Genomic DNA, 18,392 nt, shown 5'->3' with positions numbered 1-18,392 from the left:
TAAACTTTAAAGAACTTCATCTTATTCCTACATTTATTCACATTCATGATATTCCTATATTTTTTTACATTAATTATATTTCTATGTTTATTCACATTCATGATATTCCTATATTTATTTACATTCATTATATTCCTGTATTTATTTACATTAATTATATTTCTATATTTTTTCACGTTCATGATATTCCTATATTTATTCACATTTATGATATTTCTTTATTTATTGACATTAATGATATCCCTATATTTATTTACATTCATGATGCTCCTATATTTATTGACATTGATGATATTCCTATATTTATTTACATTCATTATGTTCCTGTATTTATCCCATTAATTATATTTCTATTTATTCACATTGATGATATTCCTATATTTATTCACATTGATGTTATTCCTATATTTATTTACATTCATGATATTCCTATATTTATTCACATTGATGATATTCCTATATTTATTTACATTCATGATATTCCTATAATTATTTACATTCATTACATTCCTTTATTTATTCACATTAATGATATTCCCATGTTCATTTACATTAATTATATGCCTATATTTATTTACATGGGTTATATTCTTTTATTTCTTGACATTCATGATATTCCTGTATTTAATTACATTAATTATATTTCTATTAATCATTCCCTTCTCCGGGCAACTTCCCAGCATCTTCTGGATGCAGCAATTCCAGGGAAAAATTGGCTTTGAAGCGTTCCCACCCTTTGGAGCCTGGTTAAATCTCCTTTAAACACCTCAGGGGAACACTCAGGACGTATTTGAGGCTTTTTGCACCCAAATTTCTGCCCCTGTCCCCCCAGGTGTGCTGCAGCTGCTGCAGTCCAGGACCTCCCGCAAGTTCCTGGCGTGTCGCCTCACGCCCGACATGGAGACCAAGCTGCTCTTCATGACCTCACGGGTAAAAATCCCCCTGGCTTCCCAAACTCCACCTGGATCCCAAATTCCCGATGGGTTCCATCCCGAATTCCACCTGGATCCCAAATTCCCGATGGGTTCTGTCCCGAATTCCACCTGGATCCCAAATTCCTGATGGGTTCTGTCCCGAATTCCACCTGGATTCCCAAATTCCTGATGGGTTCTGTCCCGAATTCCACCTGGATTCCCAAATTCCTGATGGGTTCTGTCCCGAATTTCCCCTGGGTTCTGTCCCAAATTCCACCTGGATCCCAAATTCCTGATGGGTTCTGTCCTGAATTCCCCCTGGATTCCCAAATTCCCCCTGGGTTCCCAAATTTCCCCAGGATTCCCAAATTCCACCTGGATTCCCAAATTCCTGATGGGTTCTGTCCCAAATCCCCCCTGGATTCCCAAATCCCACCTGGGTTCCCTCCCAACTTCCCCGTGGATTCCCTCCCAAATTCTCCATGGATTCCATCCCAAATTCCTGATGGGTTCCCTCCCGAATCCCCCCTAGCTCAAGGTCCTGCTTGTCCCCACTGCCAGCCCTGTCCTGTGTCCCCATTTCCAGCCGTGTCCCCTGTCCCGTGTCCCCCTGTCCCTGTCCCATGTCCCCATCCCTGTCCCGTGTCCCCATCCCTGTCCCGTGTCCCCAGCTGTGTCCTGTGTCCCCATTTCCAGCTGTGTCCCATGTCCCTGTCCCGTGTCCCCCTGTCCCATGTCCCCATCCCTGTCCCGTGTCCCCAGCTGTGTCCTGTGTCCCCATTTCCAGCCGTGTCCCATGTCTGTGTCCCGTGTCCCCAGCTGTGTCCCCATGTCCCTGTGCCTGTCCCCAGCCATGTCCCCATGTCCCTATGCCTGTCCCCAACCATGTCCCCATGTCCCCAGCCATGTCCCCATGTCCCATACCTGTCCCCAGCTGTGTCCCATGTCCCTGTGCCTGTCCCCAGCCATGTCCCCGTGTCCCCAGCTGTGTCCCCATGTCCCTGTGCCTGTCCCCAGCCATGTCCCCATGTCCCTATGCCTGTCCCCAACCATGTCCCCATGTCCCCAGCCATGTCCCCATGTCCCATACCTGTCCCCAGCTGTGTCCCATGTCCCTGTGCCTGTCCCCAGCCGTGTCTCCATGTCCCTGTGGCTGTCCCCAGGTGCGCTTTGGGCAGCAGAAGCGGTACCAGGACTGATTCCAGAGGCAGTACCTGTCCACCCCTGACAGCCAGACCCTGTCCCCAGCCATGTCCCATGTCCCCATGTCCCCAGGTGTGTCCCCAGCTGTGTCCCCCGTCCCCAGGTGCGCTTTGGGCAGCAGAAGCGGTACCAGGACTGGTTCCAGAGGCAGTACCTGTCCACCCCTGACAGTCAGTCCCTGCGCTGTGACCTGATCCGCTACATCTGCGGCGTGGTGCACCCGTCCAACGAGGTGCTGAGCTCGGACATCCTGCCCCGCTGGGCCATCATCGGCTGGCTGCTCACCACCTGCACGGTCAGCGCCCCAAAAATGGGCTGGGAGATCCCAAAAATGGGGTACAGGGTGGGCTGCTCACCACCCGCATGGTCAGAGCCCCAAAAACGGGCTGGGAGAACCCAAAAATGGGGTACAGGATGGGAAAACCCCAAAATGGGGTACAGGGTGGGCTGCTCACCACCCGCATGGTCAGAGCCCCAAAAATGGGCTGGGAGAACCCAAAAATGGGGTACAGGATGGGAAAACCCCAAAATGGGGTACAGGGTGGGCTGCTCACCACCTGCACGGTCAGAGCCCCAAAAACGGGGCACAGGATGGGAGAAACCCTAAAAATGGGGTACAGGGGGATGCGAGAGCCCAAAAATGGGGTACAGGGTGGGCTGGGAGAGCCCAAAAATGGGGTACAGGGTGGGAAAACCCCAAAATGGGCATGGTATGGGCTGGGAAAACCCCAAAATGGGGCACAGGGCCATCACTGGCTGCCTGCTCACCACCTGCACGGTCAGCACCCCAAAAATGGGGTACAGGATGGGAGAAACCCTAAAAATAGGGTACAGGGGGATGCGAGAGCCCAAAAATGGGGTACAGGGTGGGCTGGGAGAGCCCAAAAATGGGGTACAAGTTCGGAGAACCCAAAAATGGGGTATGGGGTGGACTGGGAATGGGAACATCCTAAAAATGGGGCATGGGGTGGGCTGGAAGCAGGGAGAGCCCAAAAACAGGAGCAGGAACATCCCAAAAGTGGGGCACAGGATGGGCTGGGAATGGGAACACCCCAAAAACAGGAGTAGGAACATCCCAAAAACAGGAGCAGGAACACCCCAAAAAGGGAGGTTGGAGAGTTCTCAGAGGGATTTTGGGTGGCTCGTGGGGGTTTCCCAGCGTTGAGTTTGGTCATGGAGGGATCTCAGGAGGTTCTTGGGGGGATCCCAGGGGGTTCTTGGGGGGATCTCGGGGTTCTTGGTGGGATCTCAGGGGGTTCTTGGGGGGATCTCAGGGGATTCTTGGGGGGATCTCAGGGGGTTCTTGGAGGGATCTCAAGGAATCTTTGAGGGATCCCAGGGGGTTCTTGGGGGGATCTCAGCATGGTGTTCATGGGGCGTTTTGGGGTTTTTTGGTCTCCTGCAGTCGAACGTCGCTGCCTCCAACGCCAAGCTGGCTCTGTTCTATGATTGGCTCTTCTTCAACCCCGAGAAGGACAGCATCATGAACATCGGTGGGTGGGACCTGCCAGGGCTGGGATCCACCTCGGGATGGGATCCTGGGGCTGGGATCCATGGGGATCCATCCTGGGATGGGATCCTGGGGCTGGGATCCATGGGGATCCATGGTGATCCATCCTGGGGTGGGATCCTGGGGCTGGGATCCATGGGGATCCATCCTGGGATGAGATCTTGGGGTGGGCTCCGTGGGGATCCATGGGATGTTCATGGGGCTGGGATCCAGGGGATCTGCCTGGGGTGGGATCCTGGGGTTGGGATCCATGGGATCCATCCTGGGATGGGATCCTGGGGTTGGGATCCATGGGGACCCATCTTGGGGTGGGATCCTGGGGTGTTCCTGGGGTGGGATTTGGGGCCATTGTGACCCACGGGCAGCACAGGACCCACCTGCCCCTCATCCCCTGGATCCCACCCCGTGGATCCCATGGATCCAGCCTGTCCTGGTGCCTGGGCAGCCCCCCCAGAGCAGGGATTTGGGGTTTTTGGGGTCCAGGAGCAGGGATTTGAGGATTTTGGGGTCCAGGAGCAGATATTTGGGGATTTTGGGGTCCAGGAGCAGGGATTTGAGGATTTGGGGGTCCATGAGCAGGGATTTGGGGATTTTGGGTTCCAGGAGCAGGGATTTGGGGATTTTGGGGTCCAGGAGCAGGGATTTGAGGATTTTGGGGTCCAGGAGCAGGGATTTGGGGTTTTTGGGGTCCAGGAGCAGGGATTTGGGGTTTTTGGGGTCCAGGAGCAGGGATTTGGGGTTTTTGGGTTCCAGGAGCGGGGATTTGGGGTTTTTGGGGTCTCTGGGGCCTGACCCCCTGTCTCCCCCAGAACCTGCCATCCTGGTCATGCACCACTCCATGAAACCCCACCCGGCCATCACGGCCACGCTGCTGGACTTCATGTGCAGGGTGAGGAATCCTCCTGCAGCAGGGAATTCCAGGGGTGGGGAGAGCTGGGAGGGAACTGCTGGGCTCCACAAATCCCAAAAAAAATCCCATCCAAAAAAATCCCGAAAAATCCCGGAAAAAATCCCCGCCCCAAAAAATCCCCCCCCCCAAATTAAAAAAAAAAATCCCCCCCCCCAAAAAATCCCCCCCCAAAAAAATCCCCCCCAAAAAAATCCCCCCCCCAAAAAATCCCCCCCAAAAAAATCCCCCCAAAAAATCCCAAATTACAGAGGGATTTTTTCCTATACCCCAAATTAAAGAGGGATTTTCTCCTTTACCCCAAATGGAGGAGGGATTTTCTCCTTTATCCCAAATTAAAGAGGGATTTTCTCCTTTATCCCAAATTGAGGAGGGATTTTCTCCTTTATCCCAAATTAAAGAGGGATTTTCTCCTTTACCCCAAATTATCCCCAGCACTTGGTGGGAAGAATCCAGAACATTCCTGAAGCTCCTTCCCTCCCACCCCAAATTCCTGGCAGCAGAACTGAGGAGAAAGTTCTGGAATGTCCCAATTCCTGAGGCTGGGATTTCCCACTCTTGGCAGGGATTTTTTCCCTAACATTCCTCTCTCCATCCCTGATCTTTTCCAGATCATTCCCAATTTTTACCCCCCTCTGGAAGCCCACGTCCGGCAGGGAGTGTTCAACTCCCTCACCCACATCGTGGAGAAGCGAGTCCTGGCGTAAGAATTCCCAGATTTTTCCCATTTTTTCCTGAATTTCCACAGCTGCCCCCCCCTGGGCCTGTCCTGGAGCTCTGGAGTTATCCAGGAAAATTTGGGATCAGCCAGGCTTGGACTGGGGGCTGATCCAGGAGGGAAAAGGGGGGTGGGGGAAAGAGGGAATTGGGATTTTTCAGGAATTCCGACCCCTTTTTCCCATTCCCATGTTCTGGTGGCACAGGTGAGGGGATCCCAAAAACCATGAGGGAAAAGGGATTGGGAAAAAGAGGGAATTGGGATTTCTCAGGAATTCCGACCCCTTTTCCCCATTCCCATGTTCTGGTGGCACAGGTGAGGGAAAAGGGATGGGAGGGACAAGGAAATTGGGATTTTCCAGGAATTCCAGGCCCTTTTCCCATTCCCATTTTCTGGCACAGGTGAGGGGATCCCAAAGATAATGAGGGAAAAAGGGATGGGGGAAAAGAGGGAATTGGGATTTCCCAGCCCAATTTTCCAGCCCCTTTTCCCATTCCCATGTTCAGGTGAGGGGATCCCAATGGCCATGAGGGGTGAGGAAATTGGGATTTCCCAGGAATTCCAACCCCTTTTCCCATTCCTATTTTCTGGTGGCACAGGTGGGGGAAAAGGGATGGGAGAACAAAGGGAATTGGGATTTCCCAGGAAAATTTCCCCTTCTCCCATTCCCATGTTCTGGTGGCATAGGTGAGGGGATCCCAAAAACCATGAGGGAAAAGGGATTGGGGAAAAGAGGGAATTGGGATTTTCCAGCCCAATTTTCCAGCCCCTTTTCCCTCTCCCATGTTCAGGTGGCAAAGGAGGGGGGAAAAGGGATGGGGGAACAAAGGGAATTGGGATTTCCCAGGAAAATTTCCCCTTTTCCCACTCCCATGTTCTGGTGGCACAGGTGAGGGGATCCCAAAAACCATGAGGGAAAAGGGATTGGGGAAAAGAGGGAATTGGGATTTTTCAGGAATTCCGACCCCTTTTCCCATTCCCAGTGGGATGAGGCCCCATCCCAGCTCTGGCTGATCCCAAATTTAGGTGGAGTTTTCCCAAATTTTCCCTCACAGGCACCTGGCCCCGCTCTTTGACAACCCCAAACTGGACAAGGAGCTCCGGGCAATGCTCAGGGAGAAATTCCCGGAATTCTGCAGCTCCCCCTCACCCCCCATGGAAGGTGGGGAATTAAACTGGGAATTCTGGGAATTAAATTGGGATTTTGGGGGAATTTACTTGGGAATTTTGGGGAATTAAATTGGGATTTTGGGGGATTAAATTGGGATTTTTTGGGAATTAAATTGGGGAATTAAATTGGGATTTTGGGGGAATTTACTTGGGAATTTTGGGGAATTAAATTGGGATTTTGGGGGATTAAATTGGGATTTTTTGGGGAATTAAATTGGGGAATTAAATTGGGATTTTGGGGAGTTAAATTGGGATTTCAGGGAATTAAACTGGGAATTTGGAAATTAAATTGGGATTTTGGGGAATTAAATTGGGGAAATAAATTGGGATTTTTTGGGAATTAAATTGGGATTTTGGGGAATTAAATTGGGGTAATAAATTGGGATTTTTTGGGAATTAAATTGGGATTTTTTGGGAATTAAATTGGGGTAATAAATTGGGATTTTTTGGGAATTAAATTTGGATTTTTGGGGGATTAAATTGGGATTTTTGGGGAGTTAAATTGGGATTTTGGGGTAGTTAAATAGGGATTTGGGGGAATTAATTAAATTGGGATTTTGGGGAGTTAAATTGGAAATTAAATCGGGGAATTAAATTGGCATTTTGGGAATTAAATTGGGATTTTTGGGAGAATTAAATGGGGATTTTTGGGAATTAAATTGGGATTTTTGGGAGAATTAAATTGGGATTTTTGGGAATTAAATTGGGATTTTTGGGGGGTTAAATTGGGATTTTTGGGCTCCCTCCTTGGTGCCAGTGAAAATCGAGGAGCCCGTTGCCATGGAGATGGAGAATCACCTGGAGAAGGATGACGGTTGCTATGACAACGCCGAGGCCGCCTTCAGTGACGATGAGGAGGAGCTGAGCAGCAAAGGAGGTCAGGGAGCCCCTGGGCTTCCCCAGGGACACCCACGGCGCCCTCCGGGCTCCAGAATTCCCTCAAAAAACCTCCTGGACAGGAGCTGATCCCACTGGAGATTCCCAGATTCCCAAATCCCAGGAGCTGATCCCACTGGAGATCCCAGATTCCCAAATCCCAGGAGCTGATCCCACTGGAGATCCCAGATTCCCAAATCCCAGGAGCTGATCCCACTGGAGATCCCAGATTCCCAAATCCCAGGAGCTGATCCCACTGGGAGATCCCAGATTCCCAAATCCCAGGAGCTGATCCCACTGGGAGATCCCAGATTCCCAAATCCCAGGAGCTGATCCCGGTGGAGATCCCAGATTCCCAAATCCCAGGAGCTGATCCCACTGGAGATTCCCAGATTCCCAAATCCCAGGAGCTGATCCCACTGGGAGATCCCAGATTCCCAAATCCCAGGAGCTGATCCCACTGGAGATTCCCAGATTCCCAAATCCCAGGAGCTGATCCCACTGGGAGATCCCAGATTCCCAAATCCCAGGAGCTGATCCTGGTGGAGATTCCCAGATTCCCAAATCCCAGGAGCTGATCCCACTGGGAGATCCCAGATTCCCAAATCCCAGGAGCTGATCCCACTGGGAGATCCCAGATTCCCAAATCCCAGGAGCTGATCCCACTGGGAGATCCCAGATTTCCTCTGCAAGGAGGTTCTGCAGGAGCTGATTCCCAAAAATCAGGAGCAGATCCCACTGGAGATCCCAGATTTCCACTGCAGGAGCTGATTCCCAAATCCCAGAAGCTGATCCTGCTGGGAAATCCCAGATTTCCTCTGCAGGAGCTGATTCCCAAATCCCAGGAGCTGATTCCCAAATCCACTGTTCCGGATCCGTGCCCACAACGTTTGTTCCCTTTCCTGGGCTGTTCCCAGGAGTTCAGAGCATTTTTCCAGCCTCACATCCCAAATGGTCTCACCCAAATCCCCTCTGGAGCCATTCCCAGCCTCCCTGGTTGGATCCTTGTAGAATTCCTGCCCTGCCCGGGGTTTGGGGGCAGAGGACGTGGCCTGGGAGCCTCCGAATCCAAATCAATCCCAAATTTTGCCTCCTTGGAGGGTCAGGATTGGGAATGGGGAACCCCAACTCCAAATTTTGCCTCCTTGGAGGGTCAGGATTGGGAATGGGGAACCCCAACTCCAAATTTTGCCTCCTTGGATGGTCAGGTTTGGGAATGGGGAAGCCAAACCCAAATTTTGCCTCCTTGGAGATGCCCTGGGAATGTTGAAGGGTCAGATTTGGGAATGGGGAACCCCAATCCCAAATTTTGCCCCCTTGGAGATGCCCTGGGAATGTTGAAGGGTCAGGTTTGGGAATGGGGAACCCCAATCCCAAATTTTGCCTCCTTGGAGGGTCAGGTTTGGGAATGGGGAACCCCAATCCCAAATTTTGCCCCCTGTGAAAAGACCTGGGAATGTTGAAGGGTCAGATGTGGGAATGGGGAATCCCAATCCCAAATTTTGCCTCCTTGGAGGGTCAGGTTTGGGAATGGGGAACCCCAATCCCAAATTTTGCCTCCTTGGAGGGTCAGGTTTGGGAATGGGGAACCCCAATCCCAAATTTTGCCTCCTTGGAGGGTCAGGTTTGGGAATGGGGAACCCCAATCCCAAATTTTGCCTCCTTGGAGGGTCAGGTTTGGGAATGGGGAACCCCAATCCCAAATTTTGCCTCCTTGGAGGGTCAGGTTTGGGATGGGGACTGAGCAGGGATCACAATCCCGGACATTCCCAGCCCTGGCTCCAGGGGAGGAGGGTCCAGGACGGGGATTGCTGGGAAGGAGGAGGATCCCGGGGAATTCCTGGTTTCAGGCAAGAAGAGGGAGTTCAGGTTCCATCCCATCAAGGAATCCATCGTGGAGGAGCCCGTGGACATCACCCCCTTCCTGGAGCAGCTGGACGAGTCCCTGAGGGACAAAGTGCTGCAGCTGCAGAAGGGCAGGTGGGGACATTCCCAACCATTCCCATTCCCATTCCCAGCCCCTTCCCAGCCCAGAGATTCCATGGAATTTCTGGCTCTGAGTGCCCTTAAAATCCTGGAATTCATCCCCCCCCCCCCCGGAATCTGCACACCTGGGCCTCCCCCAGACCCAGCCCCGAGTGGCCGCTCCCAGTGCTCCCATTCAGTGTTCCCAGTGCTCCCAGTGCTCCCAGTGTTCCCATTCGGTGTTCCCAGTGCTCCCAGTGCTCCCAGTGCCCCTCCCAGTGTTCCCAGTGCTCCTCCCAGTGTTCCCAGTGCCTCTCCCAGTGTTCCCAGTGCTCCCAGTGCCCCTCCCAGTGTTCCCAGTGTTCCCAGTGCTCCCAGTGCCCCTCCCAGTGTTCCCAGTGTTCCCAGTGTTCCCATTCAGTGTTCCCAGTGCTCCCAGTGCCCCTCCCAGTGTTCCCAGTGCCCCTCCCAGTGTTCCCAGTGCCCCTCCCAGTGTTCCCAGTGCTCCCAGTGCCTCTCCCAGTGCTCCCAGTGCCCCTCCCAGTGTTCCCAGTGCTCCCAGTGCCCCTCCCAGTGTTCCCAGTGCCCCTCCCAGTGCCCCTCCCAGTGTTCCCAGTGCTCCCATTCAGTGTTCCCAGTGTTCCCAGTGCCCCTCCCAGTGTTCCCAGTGCCCCTCCCAGTGCTCCCAGTGCCCCTCCCAGTGTTCCCAGTGCTCCCATTCAGTGCTCCCAGTGCTCCCAGTGCCCCTCCCAGTGCTCCCAGTGCTCCCAGTGCCCCTCCCAGTGCTCCCAGTGTTCCCAGTGCTCCCAGTGCCCCTCCCAGTGCTCCCAGTGCTCCCATTCAGTGCCCCTCCCAGTGTTCCCAGTGCTCCCATTCAGTGTTCCCAGTGCTCCCAGTGCCTCTCCCAGTGTTCCCAGTGCTCCCAGTGCCCCTCCCAGTGTTCCCAGTGCTCCCAGTACCCCTCCCAGTGTTCCCAGTGTTCCCAGTGCTCCCAGTGCCCCTCCCAGTGTTCCCAGTGCTCCCATTCAGTGCTCCCAGTGTTCCCAGTGCTCCCAGTGCTCCCAGTGTTCCCAGTGTTCCCAGTGCCCCTCCCAGTGTTCCCAGTGCTCCCATTCAGTGCTCCCAGTGTTCCCAGTGCCCCTCCCAGTGTTCCCAGTGCCCCTCCCAGTGTTCCCAGTGCTCCCATTCAGTGTTCCCAGTGTTCCCAGTGCCTCTCCCAGTGCTCCCAGTGCTCCCAGTGCCCCTCCCAGTGTTCCCAGTGTTCCCAGTGCTCCCAGTGCCCCTCCCAGTGCTCCCAGTGCCCCTCCCATTGCTCCCAGTGCTCCCAGTGCCCCTCCCAGTGTTCCCAGTGCTCCCATTCAGTGTTCCCAGTGTTCCCAGTGCTCCCAGTGCTCCCAGTGCCCCTCCCAGTGTTCCCAGTGTTCCCAGTGCCCCTCCCAGTGCCCCTCCCAGTGCCCCTCCCAGTGCCCCTCCCAGTGCCCCTCCCAGTGTTCCCAGTGCTCCCAGTGCCCCTCCCAGTGCTCCCAGTGCTCCCATTCAGTGCTCCCAGTGCTCCCAGTGCTCCCAGTGCCCCTCCCAGTGTTCCCAGTGTTCCCAGTGCCCCCTCCAAGTCCTCCCAGTGTTCCCAGTGCTCCCAGTGTTCCCAGTGTTCCCAGTGCCCCTCCCAGTGCTCCCAGTAACGGTTTCTGTCCCTGTGCTGCTGCAGTGACACGGAGGCGCAGTGCGAGGTCATGCAGGAGATCGTGGATCAGGTCCTGGAGGTAACAGGGCTGGGATCTGGGATCTGTCATGGGTGGGATCTGGGATCCATTTTGGGGAGATCCGGGATCCATTTTGGGCGGGATCCGGGATCCATTTGGGGCAGGATCTGGGATCCATCATGGGTGGGATCTGGGATCCATCCTGTGTGGAATCCAGGATCTATCCCAGCAGTGATTTGGGATCCCTGGTGCTGGAACCCCTCCGGAGCAGCCTGGGATCCATTCCCGTGCCCCTTCCCCGTGCCAGGATCCATTCCCGTGCCCTTTCCCTGTGCCAGGATCCATTCCCGTGCCCTTTCCCTGTGCCAGGATCCATTCCCATGCCCTTTCCCTGTGCCAGGCAGGCCCTGAGCTCTCTCCCTGCCCTTTCCCTGTGCCAGGATCAGTTCCTGTGTCCTTTCCCCGTGCCAGGATCCATTCCCGTGCCCTTTCCCTGTGCCAGGATCCGTTCCCCTGTCCCTGCCCCGTGCCAGGCAGGCCCTGAGCTCCCTCCCTCCCTTTCCAGGAGGATTTTGACTCTGAGCAGCTCTCGGTGCTCGCCTCGTGCCTGCAGGAGCTGTTCAAGGCTCATTTCCGTGGGGAGGTGCTGCCGGAGGAGATCACGGAGGAGTAAGGGCTGGGAAAACCCAGAGGGGGATCCAGGGCTGTTCCCATTCCTGGAAAATCCAGAGGGATCCAGGGCTGTTCCTGTGCCATTCCTGGGAAAACTCAGAGGGATCCAGGGCTGTTCCTGTCCCATTTCCTGGGAAAATCCAGAGGGCTGTTCCCAATCCTGGGGAATCCTGGAGGGCTGAGCAGCCAGAATGATCCAGGGCTGTTCCTGTGCCATTCCTGGAAAACTCAGAGGGCTGTTCCCATTCCTGGGAAAACCCAGAGGGATCCAGGGCTGTTCCTGTGCTCCCAACGGGATCCAGGGCTGTTCCCATTCCCAGGAAAATCCAGAGGGATCCAGAGCTGTTCCTGTGCCATTCCTGGGAAATCCTGGGCGGATCCAGGGCTGTTCCTGTGCCATTCCTGGGAAAACTCAGAGGGATCCAGGGCTGTTCCTTCGTCATTCCTGGAAAATTTGGAGGGCTGTTCCTGTTCTCATTCCTGGGAAAACTCAGAGGGATCCCAGGCTGTTCCTCAGGGCTGTTCCTGTGCTCCCAATGGGATCCAGGGCTGTTCCCATTCCTGGGAAAACCAAGAAGGGTCCAGAGCTGTTCCTTTGTCATTCCTGGGAAAACTCAGAGGGATCCAGGGCTGTTCCCCGGGGCTGTTCCCGTGCCATTCCCAGGATCCCGGGTGCCATTCCCGGGAGCTCAGAGCGTCCGTCTGTCCCCAGGTCCCTGGAGGAGTCCGTGGGGAAGCCCCTGTACCTGATATTCCGGTAGGTCCCTTCCCAAACCCCCGGGAATTCCCGGCCTCCCTCCTCATCCCAAACACCCCAGGGAGTTTCCCATCCCATTCCCAGCGGGAAATCCGGGGATTTGGGGTTTTTTTTGGGGGTTTTTGGTCCCCGCTGTCCCGGTGACGTTCCCGCTGTTCCCAAGGAACCTGTGCCAGATGCAGGAGGACAACAGCGGCTTCTCGCTGCTGCTGGACCTGCTCTCCGAGCTCTACCAGAAACAGCCCAAGATCGGCTACCACCTGCTCTACTACCTGCGGGCCAGGTGAGGCCCCGCCCCGCGCTCACCCCGCCCCCTCGGATGGGCGCCGCCCTGCGCTGACCCCGCCCCCTCAGATGGGCCCCGCCCTGTGCTGACCCCACCCCCTCAGATGGGCCCCACCCTGCGCTGACCCCGCCCCCTCAGATGGGCCCCGCCCTGCGCTGACCCCGCCCCCTCAGATGGGCCCCGCCCTGCTCAACTCTGTCCCTTCAGATGGGCCCCGCCCTGCTCTGACTCCTCCCTCTCTCCTGTGACTCCTCCCCTCACCTGGGCCCTGCCCTCTTACCTGTGCCACTCCCCTGCCTGTGCCTGTCCCTTCCCCTGGTGGTGGCGTGGGCCAGTGTGTGCCAGCTGTGCCAGGTGTGTGCCAGGTGTGCCAGGTGTGTCCCAGCTGTGTCAGGTGTGTGCCAGCAGTGTGTCAGCCGTGCCAGGTGCCAGGTGTGTTCCAGATGTGCCAGGTGTGTGCCAGGTGTGGCAGGTGCCAGGTGTGCTGTGTCCCCAGCAAGGTGGCGCTGGGCAGGATGGGGCTCTATGAGTGTGTCAGTTGTGCCAGGTGTGTGCCAGGTGTGCCAGGTGTGTGCCAGGTGTGTGCCAGGTGTGTGCCAGGTGTGGCAGGTGCCAGGTGTGCTGTGTCCCCAGCAAGGCGGCGCTGGGCAGGATGGGGCTCTACGAGTCGTTCGCCCAGGCCACGCAGCTGGGGGAGCTGCACACGTGCCTGATGATGGACATGAAGGCGTGCCAGGAGGACGATGTGCGCCTGCTCTGCTTCCTCACGCCCTCCATCTACACCGAGGTGAGCCCGCACCTGCCCAGGGCTGCCCAAAATCCCATCCCAGGGGTGCCCCGAGTGCCAGGGGTGCCCCAGGTCCCGTCCCAGGGGTGCCCAAATCCCGCTCCAGGTGTGCCCCAAATCCTGTTCCTGGTGTGCCCAAAATCCCATCCCAGGTGTGCCCCAGGTCCCATCCCAGCTGTGCTGCAGCAGAGAATCCCCAAAAATTTTCTCTAAATTCAGAGAATCCCCCAAAATTCTCGCTGTGCCTTCCAAGGAGGAAGGAGCTGGGCCTGCTCCTCCTTCCTGCCTGGATCAGCTGGAGCAGCTCCGCTGACCCCACATCCCAGGATCCATCCTGGTGTGGGTCCCATTGTTCCCTGTGCTGATCCCAAATCCAGGATCCATCCCAGAACAGGCTCCCATTGTTCCCTGCGCTGATCCCAAATCCAGGATCCATCCCAGTGCGGGTCCCATTGTTCCCCACACTGATCCCAAATCCAGGATCCATCCCAGTGCGGGTCCCATTGTTCCCCACACTGATCCCAAATCCAGGATCCATCCCAGAACAGGCTCCCATTGTTCCCCTCACTGATCCCAAATCCAGGATCCATCCAGGGCAGGCTCAGGCTGTTTTCCACACTGATCCCAAATCCTAGAGCAGGCTCCCATTGTTCCCCTCACTGATCCCAAATCCAGGATCCATCCCAGGGCAGGCTCCCATTGTTCCCCTCACTGATCCCAAATCCAGGATCCATTCCAGGGCAGGATCCCGTTGTTCCCTGCGCTGATCCCAAATCCAGGATCCATCCCAGATCCCATCCCTCTCCCTCGGCGCCGCCGTGCCCTGATTGATTTTGTGTTTCCTGCGGGGCCCTGGAGCAGGGAGCAGAGCCAGGAAAAGGGAAAAAAAACGGGAATTCCGGGAATTCCAGAGCCCTGGCTGACGGCTGCCCCCCGCTGGAGCTTTTCCCACCTGGAATTTTTGGGATTTTGGGAGGGCTCTCCCTGCTGTCTCTGCCCGGATTTTGGATTTTGTGCATTCCCAGTTCGGATTTTGTGCATTCCCAGTTTCCAGATGAGACCCTGAGGAGTGGGGAGCTGCTGAACATGATCGTGGCTGTCATCGACTCCTTCCAGGTGAGGGGAATCCTTCCCGGCCCCTTTCCTGGGGAATTTAACCCAAAATGAGCCACCCATGGCCTCAATCCTCGCCTAAATCCCCTCGTCCAAAGGTCGATCCCGAAGGATCTCCTGGGCAATCAGTGCTAATTACCCCTAATGAGCCCCTTTGCCCGGGGGATCCCGCTGGCTCTGCCTGGCCTGGAATTTGCTGTGAGAACCCAAAAATAGAACCCAAAAAATTCCCGGGGGCACCCCTGGAATGCCGGGGTCCGGATGTGCCCGGAGCCCCGGGGTTGTGCAGGGTCTGGGGGTGCCCGAATTCCCGGGGTCGTGGGTCTGGAGCAGGGTCTGGATGTGCCCAGAACCCCAGGGATCCCAGGGGTGGAGCTGGCACTGTTCCCCCTGGATCCCACCTGGGGAGGGTCCTCAAAGCCCCCTGACCCCATTCCCTGTCCCATCCCAGCTCCAGGAGCTCGTGTGCCACGTGATGATGGGAAACCTCGTCATGTTCCGCAAGGATTCCGTGCTGAACATCCTCAGTGAGTGGGACTGGGAGTGGGAAATGGGACATGGGAGAGGGAATGAGATTGGGATCGGGAATGGGAACGGGAACGGGAATGGGAGAGAGGAAGTGGGATTGGGAATGGGAATGGGATTGGAAGCGAGAATGGGAGTGGGATTGGGAGTGAGAATGGGATTGGGAATGAGAATGGGATTGGGAAATGGGAGAGGGAATGGGAATGAATTTGGAATGGGAATGGGATTGGGAGTGGGATTGGGATTCGGAATGGGATTGGGAAAGGGAATGGGAAATGGGAACAGGAATGGGAATGGGAACAGGAAAGGATTTGGAACGGGAATGGGAGTGGGAAGGGGGATGGGAACGGGAATGGGAATGGAATGGGAATGGGAGTGGGATTGGGACTGGGACTGGAAGCAGGAAAGAGATTGGGAATGGGAATGGGAATGAGGAGGTCCCAGGCAGCCCCCAAATCCCACCCCAACCCCAGGCTTGGCCCTTTCCAGAGGGAGATCCCTGCCCGGGGCTGAATTCCCTGCTGGCACTGAAGGGTCACTGCCCCGGGGGGAATGTGGGATTTATCCCTGTGCCCCAGGGGTGCCAGGCAGGGCACGGGCAAAATCCCAAAATCGGCTCCCCAGCCTCTCTGTGGGGTCCCTCAGTGTTCCAGAGCAAATCCAGCTTTTGGGATAAGCCTGTTAATTAGGGAGCCTCGTTAACCCTGCCCCCACAGCCCCTTCCCGGGACAGGGCTCTGTCCCCATTCCCGGGGCCTGGAGGGGTGGGGGGACCCTGGGCAGGTTTTGGGGTCCCCAGAGGTGGGGAAGGCGCTGACACAGATCCCTGTTAACCCCATTGTCCCCATTATCCCATTGTCCCTTTTATCCATCCCTGCTGTCCCCCCTGTCCCACTGTCCCTGTGTCCCCCTGTCCCGTCCCCAGTTCAGAGCCTGGACTGGGAGACCTTTGAGCAGTACTGCACCTGGCAGCTCTTCCTGGCCCACAACATCCCCCTGGAGACCATCATCCCCATCCTGCAGCACCTCAAGTACAAGGGTGAGCTGGGGACACCCTGGGGACACCCTGGGGACATTGCCAGGGGGGACATCCTGGGGTGACATTCCCAGGGGAGCATTCCTGGGGGGCATTTTCTGGGGACATTCCTGTGGACATTCCGAGGGGGGGAAATTCCTGGGGACATCTCTTGGGGACATCCTGGGGGACGTTCCCAGGGACACCCTGGGGACATTCCCAGAGGTCATTCCCATGGGGGGACATTCCCATAGGGGACATTTTTTGGGGACACGTTTTGGGGACATTGCCACCCTCCTTCCCCTGGCAGAGCACCCCGAGGCCCTGTCCTGCCTCCTGCTGCAGCTCCGCAGGGAAAAGTGAGTCTGGGGGGGACAGGGGGGACCCCCAGAGTGTCCCCAAGGGAGGGGGGACATGCCTGGAGTCCTGGGGGGGGACACCGAGGGGATTTGGGGACACTGAGGGGATTTGGGGGGCACTGAGGGGATCTGGGGACACCGAGGGGATCTGGGGGGCACTGAGGGGATTTGGAGGGCACTGAGGGGATCTGGGGGGCACTGAGGGGATTTGGGGGACACTGAGGGGATTTGGGGGACACTGAGGGGATCTGGGGACACTGAGGGGATTTGGGGGACACTGAGGGGATCTGAGGGGATCTAGGGGGCACTGAGAGGATTTGGGGACACTGAGGGGATTTGGGGGCACTGAGGGGTTCCAAGGGACACTGAGGGGATTTGGGGACACTAAGGGAGAGACACTGAAGGGATTTGGGGACACCGAGGGGATCTGGGGGGCACTGAGGGGATCTGAGGGGATTTGGAGGGCACTGAGGGGATCTGGGGACACTGAGGGGATTTGGGGGGCACTGAGGGGATTTGGGGACACTGAGGGGATTTGGGGGGCACTGAGGGGTCTCCTGAGGTGTCTGGGGGATCTCCTGGGGCTCTGGGGAGGTCTGGGGGGTCCGGGGGGATCTCCTGGGGGTCCAGGGCTGTCCCCCACCCTTCCCCACTCCCGTTTTTGCCAGGCCCAGCGAGGAGATGGTGAAGATGGTGCTGAGCCGGCCGTGCCACCCCGAGGACCAGTTCACCACCAGCATCCTGAGGCACTGGGGGCTGCGGCACGACGACCTCCTGGGCGAGCACATCAAGGCCCTGCTGATCAAAAACAACAGCCTGCCCCGCAAGCGCCAGAGGTCCGGGGCTCCTGGGGGGCTCACCCCCATTTTTTGTGTCTCACACCATTTTTTGGGCTCTCCTCCCCATTTTTTAGTTCCTCATCCCCATTTTTAGTTTCTCACCCCCATTTTTGAGCTCTCACCCCCATTTTTAGTTCCTCATCCCCATTTTTAGTTTCTCACCCCCATTTTTAGTTTCTCACCCCCATTTTTAGTTTCTCACCCCCATTTTTAGTTTCTCACCCCCATTTTTAGTTTCTCACCCCCATTTTTAGTTCCTCATCCCCATTTTTAGTTTCTCACCCCCATTTTTAGTTCCTCATCCCCATTTTTGGGCTCTCACCCCCATTTTTAGTTTCTCACCCCCATTTTCAGTTTCTCACCCCCATTTTTTAGTTTCTCACCCCCATTTTTGGGCTCTCACCCCCATTTTTAGTTTCTCATCCCCATTTTTTAGCTTCTCACTCCCATTTTTAGTTTCTCCTCCCCATTTTTTAGTTTCTCACCCTCATTTTTAGCTTCTCACCCCCATTTTTAGTTTCTCACCCCCATTTTTGAGCTCTCACCCCCATTTTTAGTTCCTCATCCCCATTTTTAGCTTCTCACCCCCATTTTTAGTTTCTCGCCCCCATTTTTAGTTCCTCATCCCCATTTTTAGTTTCTGACCCCCATTTTTTAGTTTCTCCTCCCCATTTTTTAGTTTCTCACCCCCATTTTTTAGCTCTCACCCCCATTTTTAGTTTCTCACCCCCATTTTTAGTTTCTCACCCCCATTTTTAGTTTCTCACCCCCATTTTTAGTTCCTCATCCCCATTTTTAGTTTCTCACCCCCATTTTTAGTTCCTCATCCCCATTTTTGGGCTCTCACCCCCATTTTTAGTTTCTCACCCCCATTTTCAGTTTCTCACCCCCATTTTTTAGTTTCTCACCCCCATTTTTGGGCTCTCACCCCCATTTTTAGTTTCTCATCCCCATTTTTTAGCTTCTCACTCCCATTTTTAGTTTCTCCTCCCCATTTTTTAGTTTCTCACCCTCATTTTTAGCTTCTCACCCCCATTTTTAGTTTCTCACCCCCATTTTTGAGCTCTCACCCCCATT

At 55.4% G+C, this 18,392-nt stretch overlaps 1 protein-coding gene across 1 annotated transcript in view; it reads left to right on the top strand.

Moving 5' to 3' along the window:
* The window catches only part of INTS3 (integrator complex subunit 3), a 32,637-nt gene that overhangs the window by 12,606 nt on the left and 1,639 nt on the right, over nt 1–18,392 (top strand). Inside the window, exons 9-26 of the mRNA XM_066568261.1 lie at nt 833–930; nt 2,221–2,412; nt 3,523–3,610; nt 4,437–4,516; nt 5,146–5,237; nt 6,308–6,414; nt 7,180–7,299; nt 9,149–9,278; nt 10,969–11,023; nt 11,529–11,632; nt 12,348–12,392; nt 12,556–12,675; nt 13,312–13,465; nt 14,513–14,581; nt 15,030–15,105; nt 16,028–16,141; nt 16,428–16,476; nt 17,145–17,312. Of these exons, the coding sequence (XP_066424358.1) occupies nt 833–930; nt 2,221–2,412; nt 3,523–3,610; nt 4,437–4,516; nt 5,146–5,237; nt 6,308–6,414; nt 7,180–7,299; nt 9,149–9,278; nt 10,969–11,023; nt 11,529–11,632; nt 12,348–12,392; nt 12,556–12,675; nt 13,312–13,465; nt 14,513–14,581; nt 15,030–15,105; nt 16,028–16,141; nt 16,428–16,476; nt 17,145–17,312 (1,861 nt within the window). The remainder of the gene's footprint in view (nt 1–832; nt 931–2,220; nt 2,413–3,522; nt 3,611–4,436; nt 4,517–5,145; nt 5,238–6,307; nt 6,415–7,179; nt 7,300–9,148; nt 9,279–10,968; nt 11,024–11,528; nt 11,633–12,347; nt 12,393–12,555; nt 12,676–13,311; nt 13,466–14,512; nt 14,582–15,029; nt 15,106–16,027; nt 16,142–16,427; nt 16,477–17,144; nt 17,313–18,392) is intronic.

Source organism: Molothrus aeneus, chromosome 31 (genome assembly GCF_037042795.1).
Source record: "Molothrus aeneus isolate 106 chromosome 31, BPBGC_Maene_1.0, whole genome shotgun sequence".
Lineage (NCBI taxonomy): Eukaryota > Metazoa > Chordata > Aves > Passeriformes > Icteridae > Molothrus > Molothrus aeneus.
This window is presented reverse-complemented; position numbering and strand designations above follow the sequence as displayed.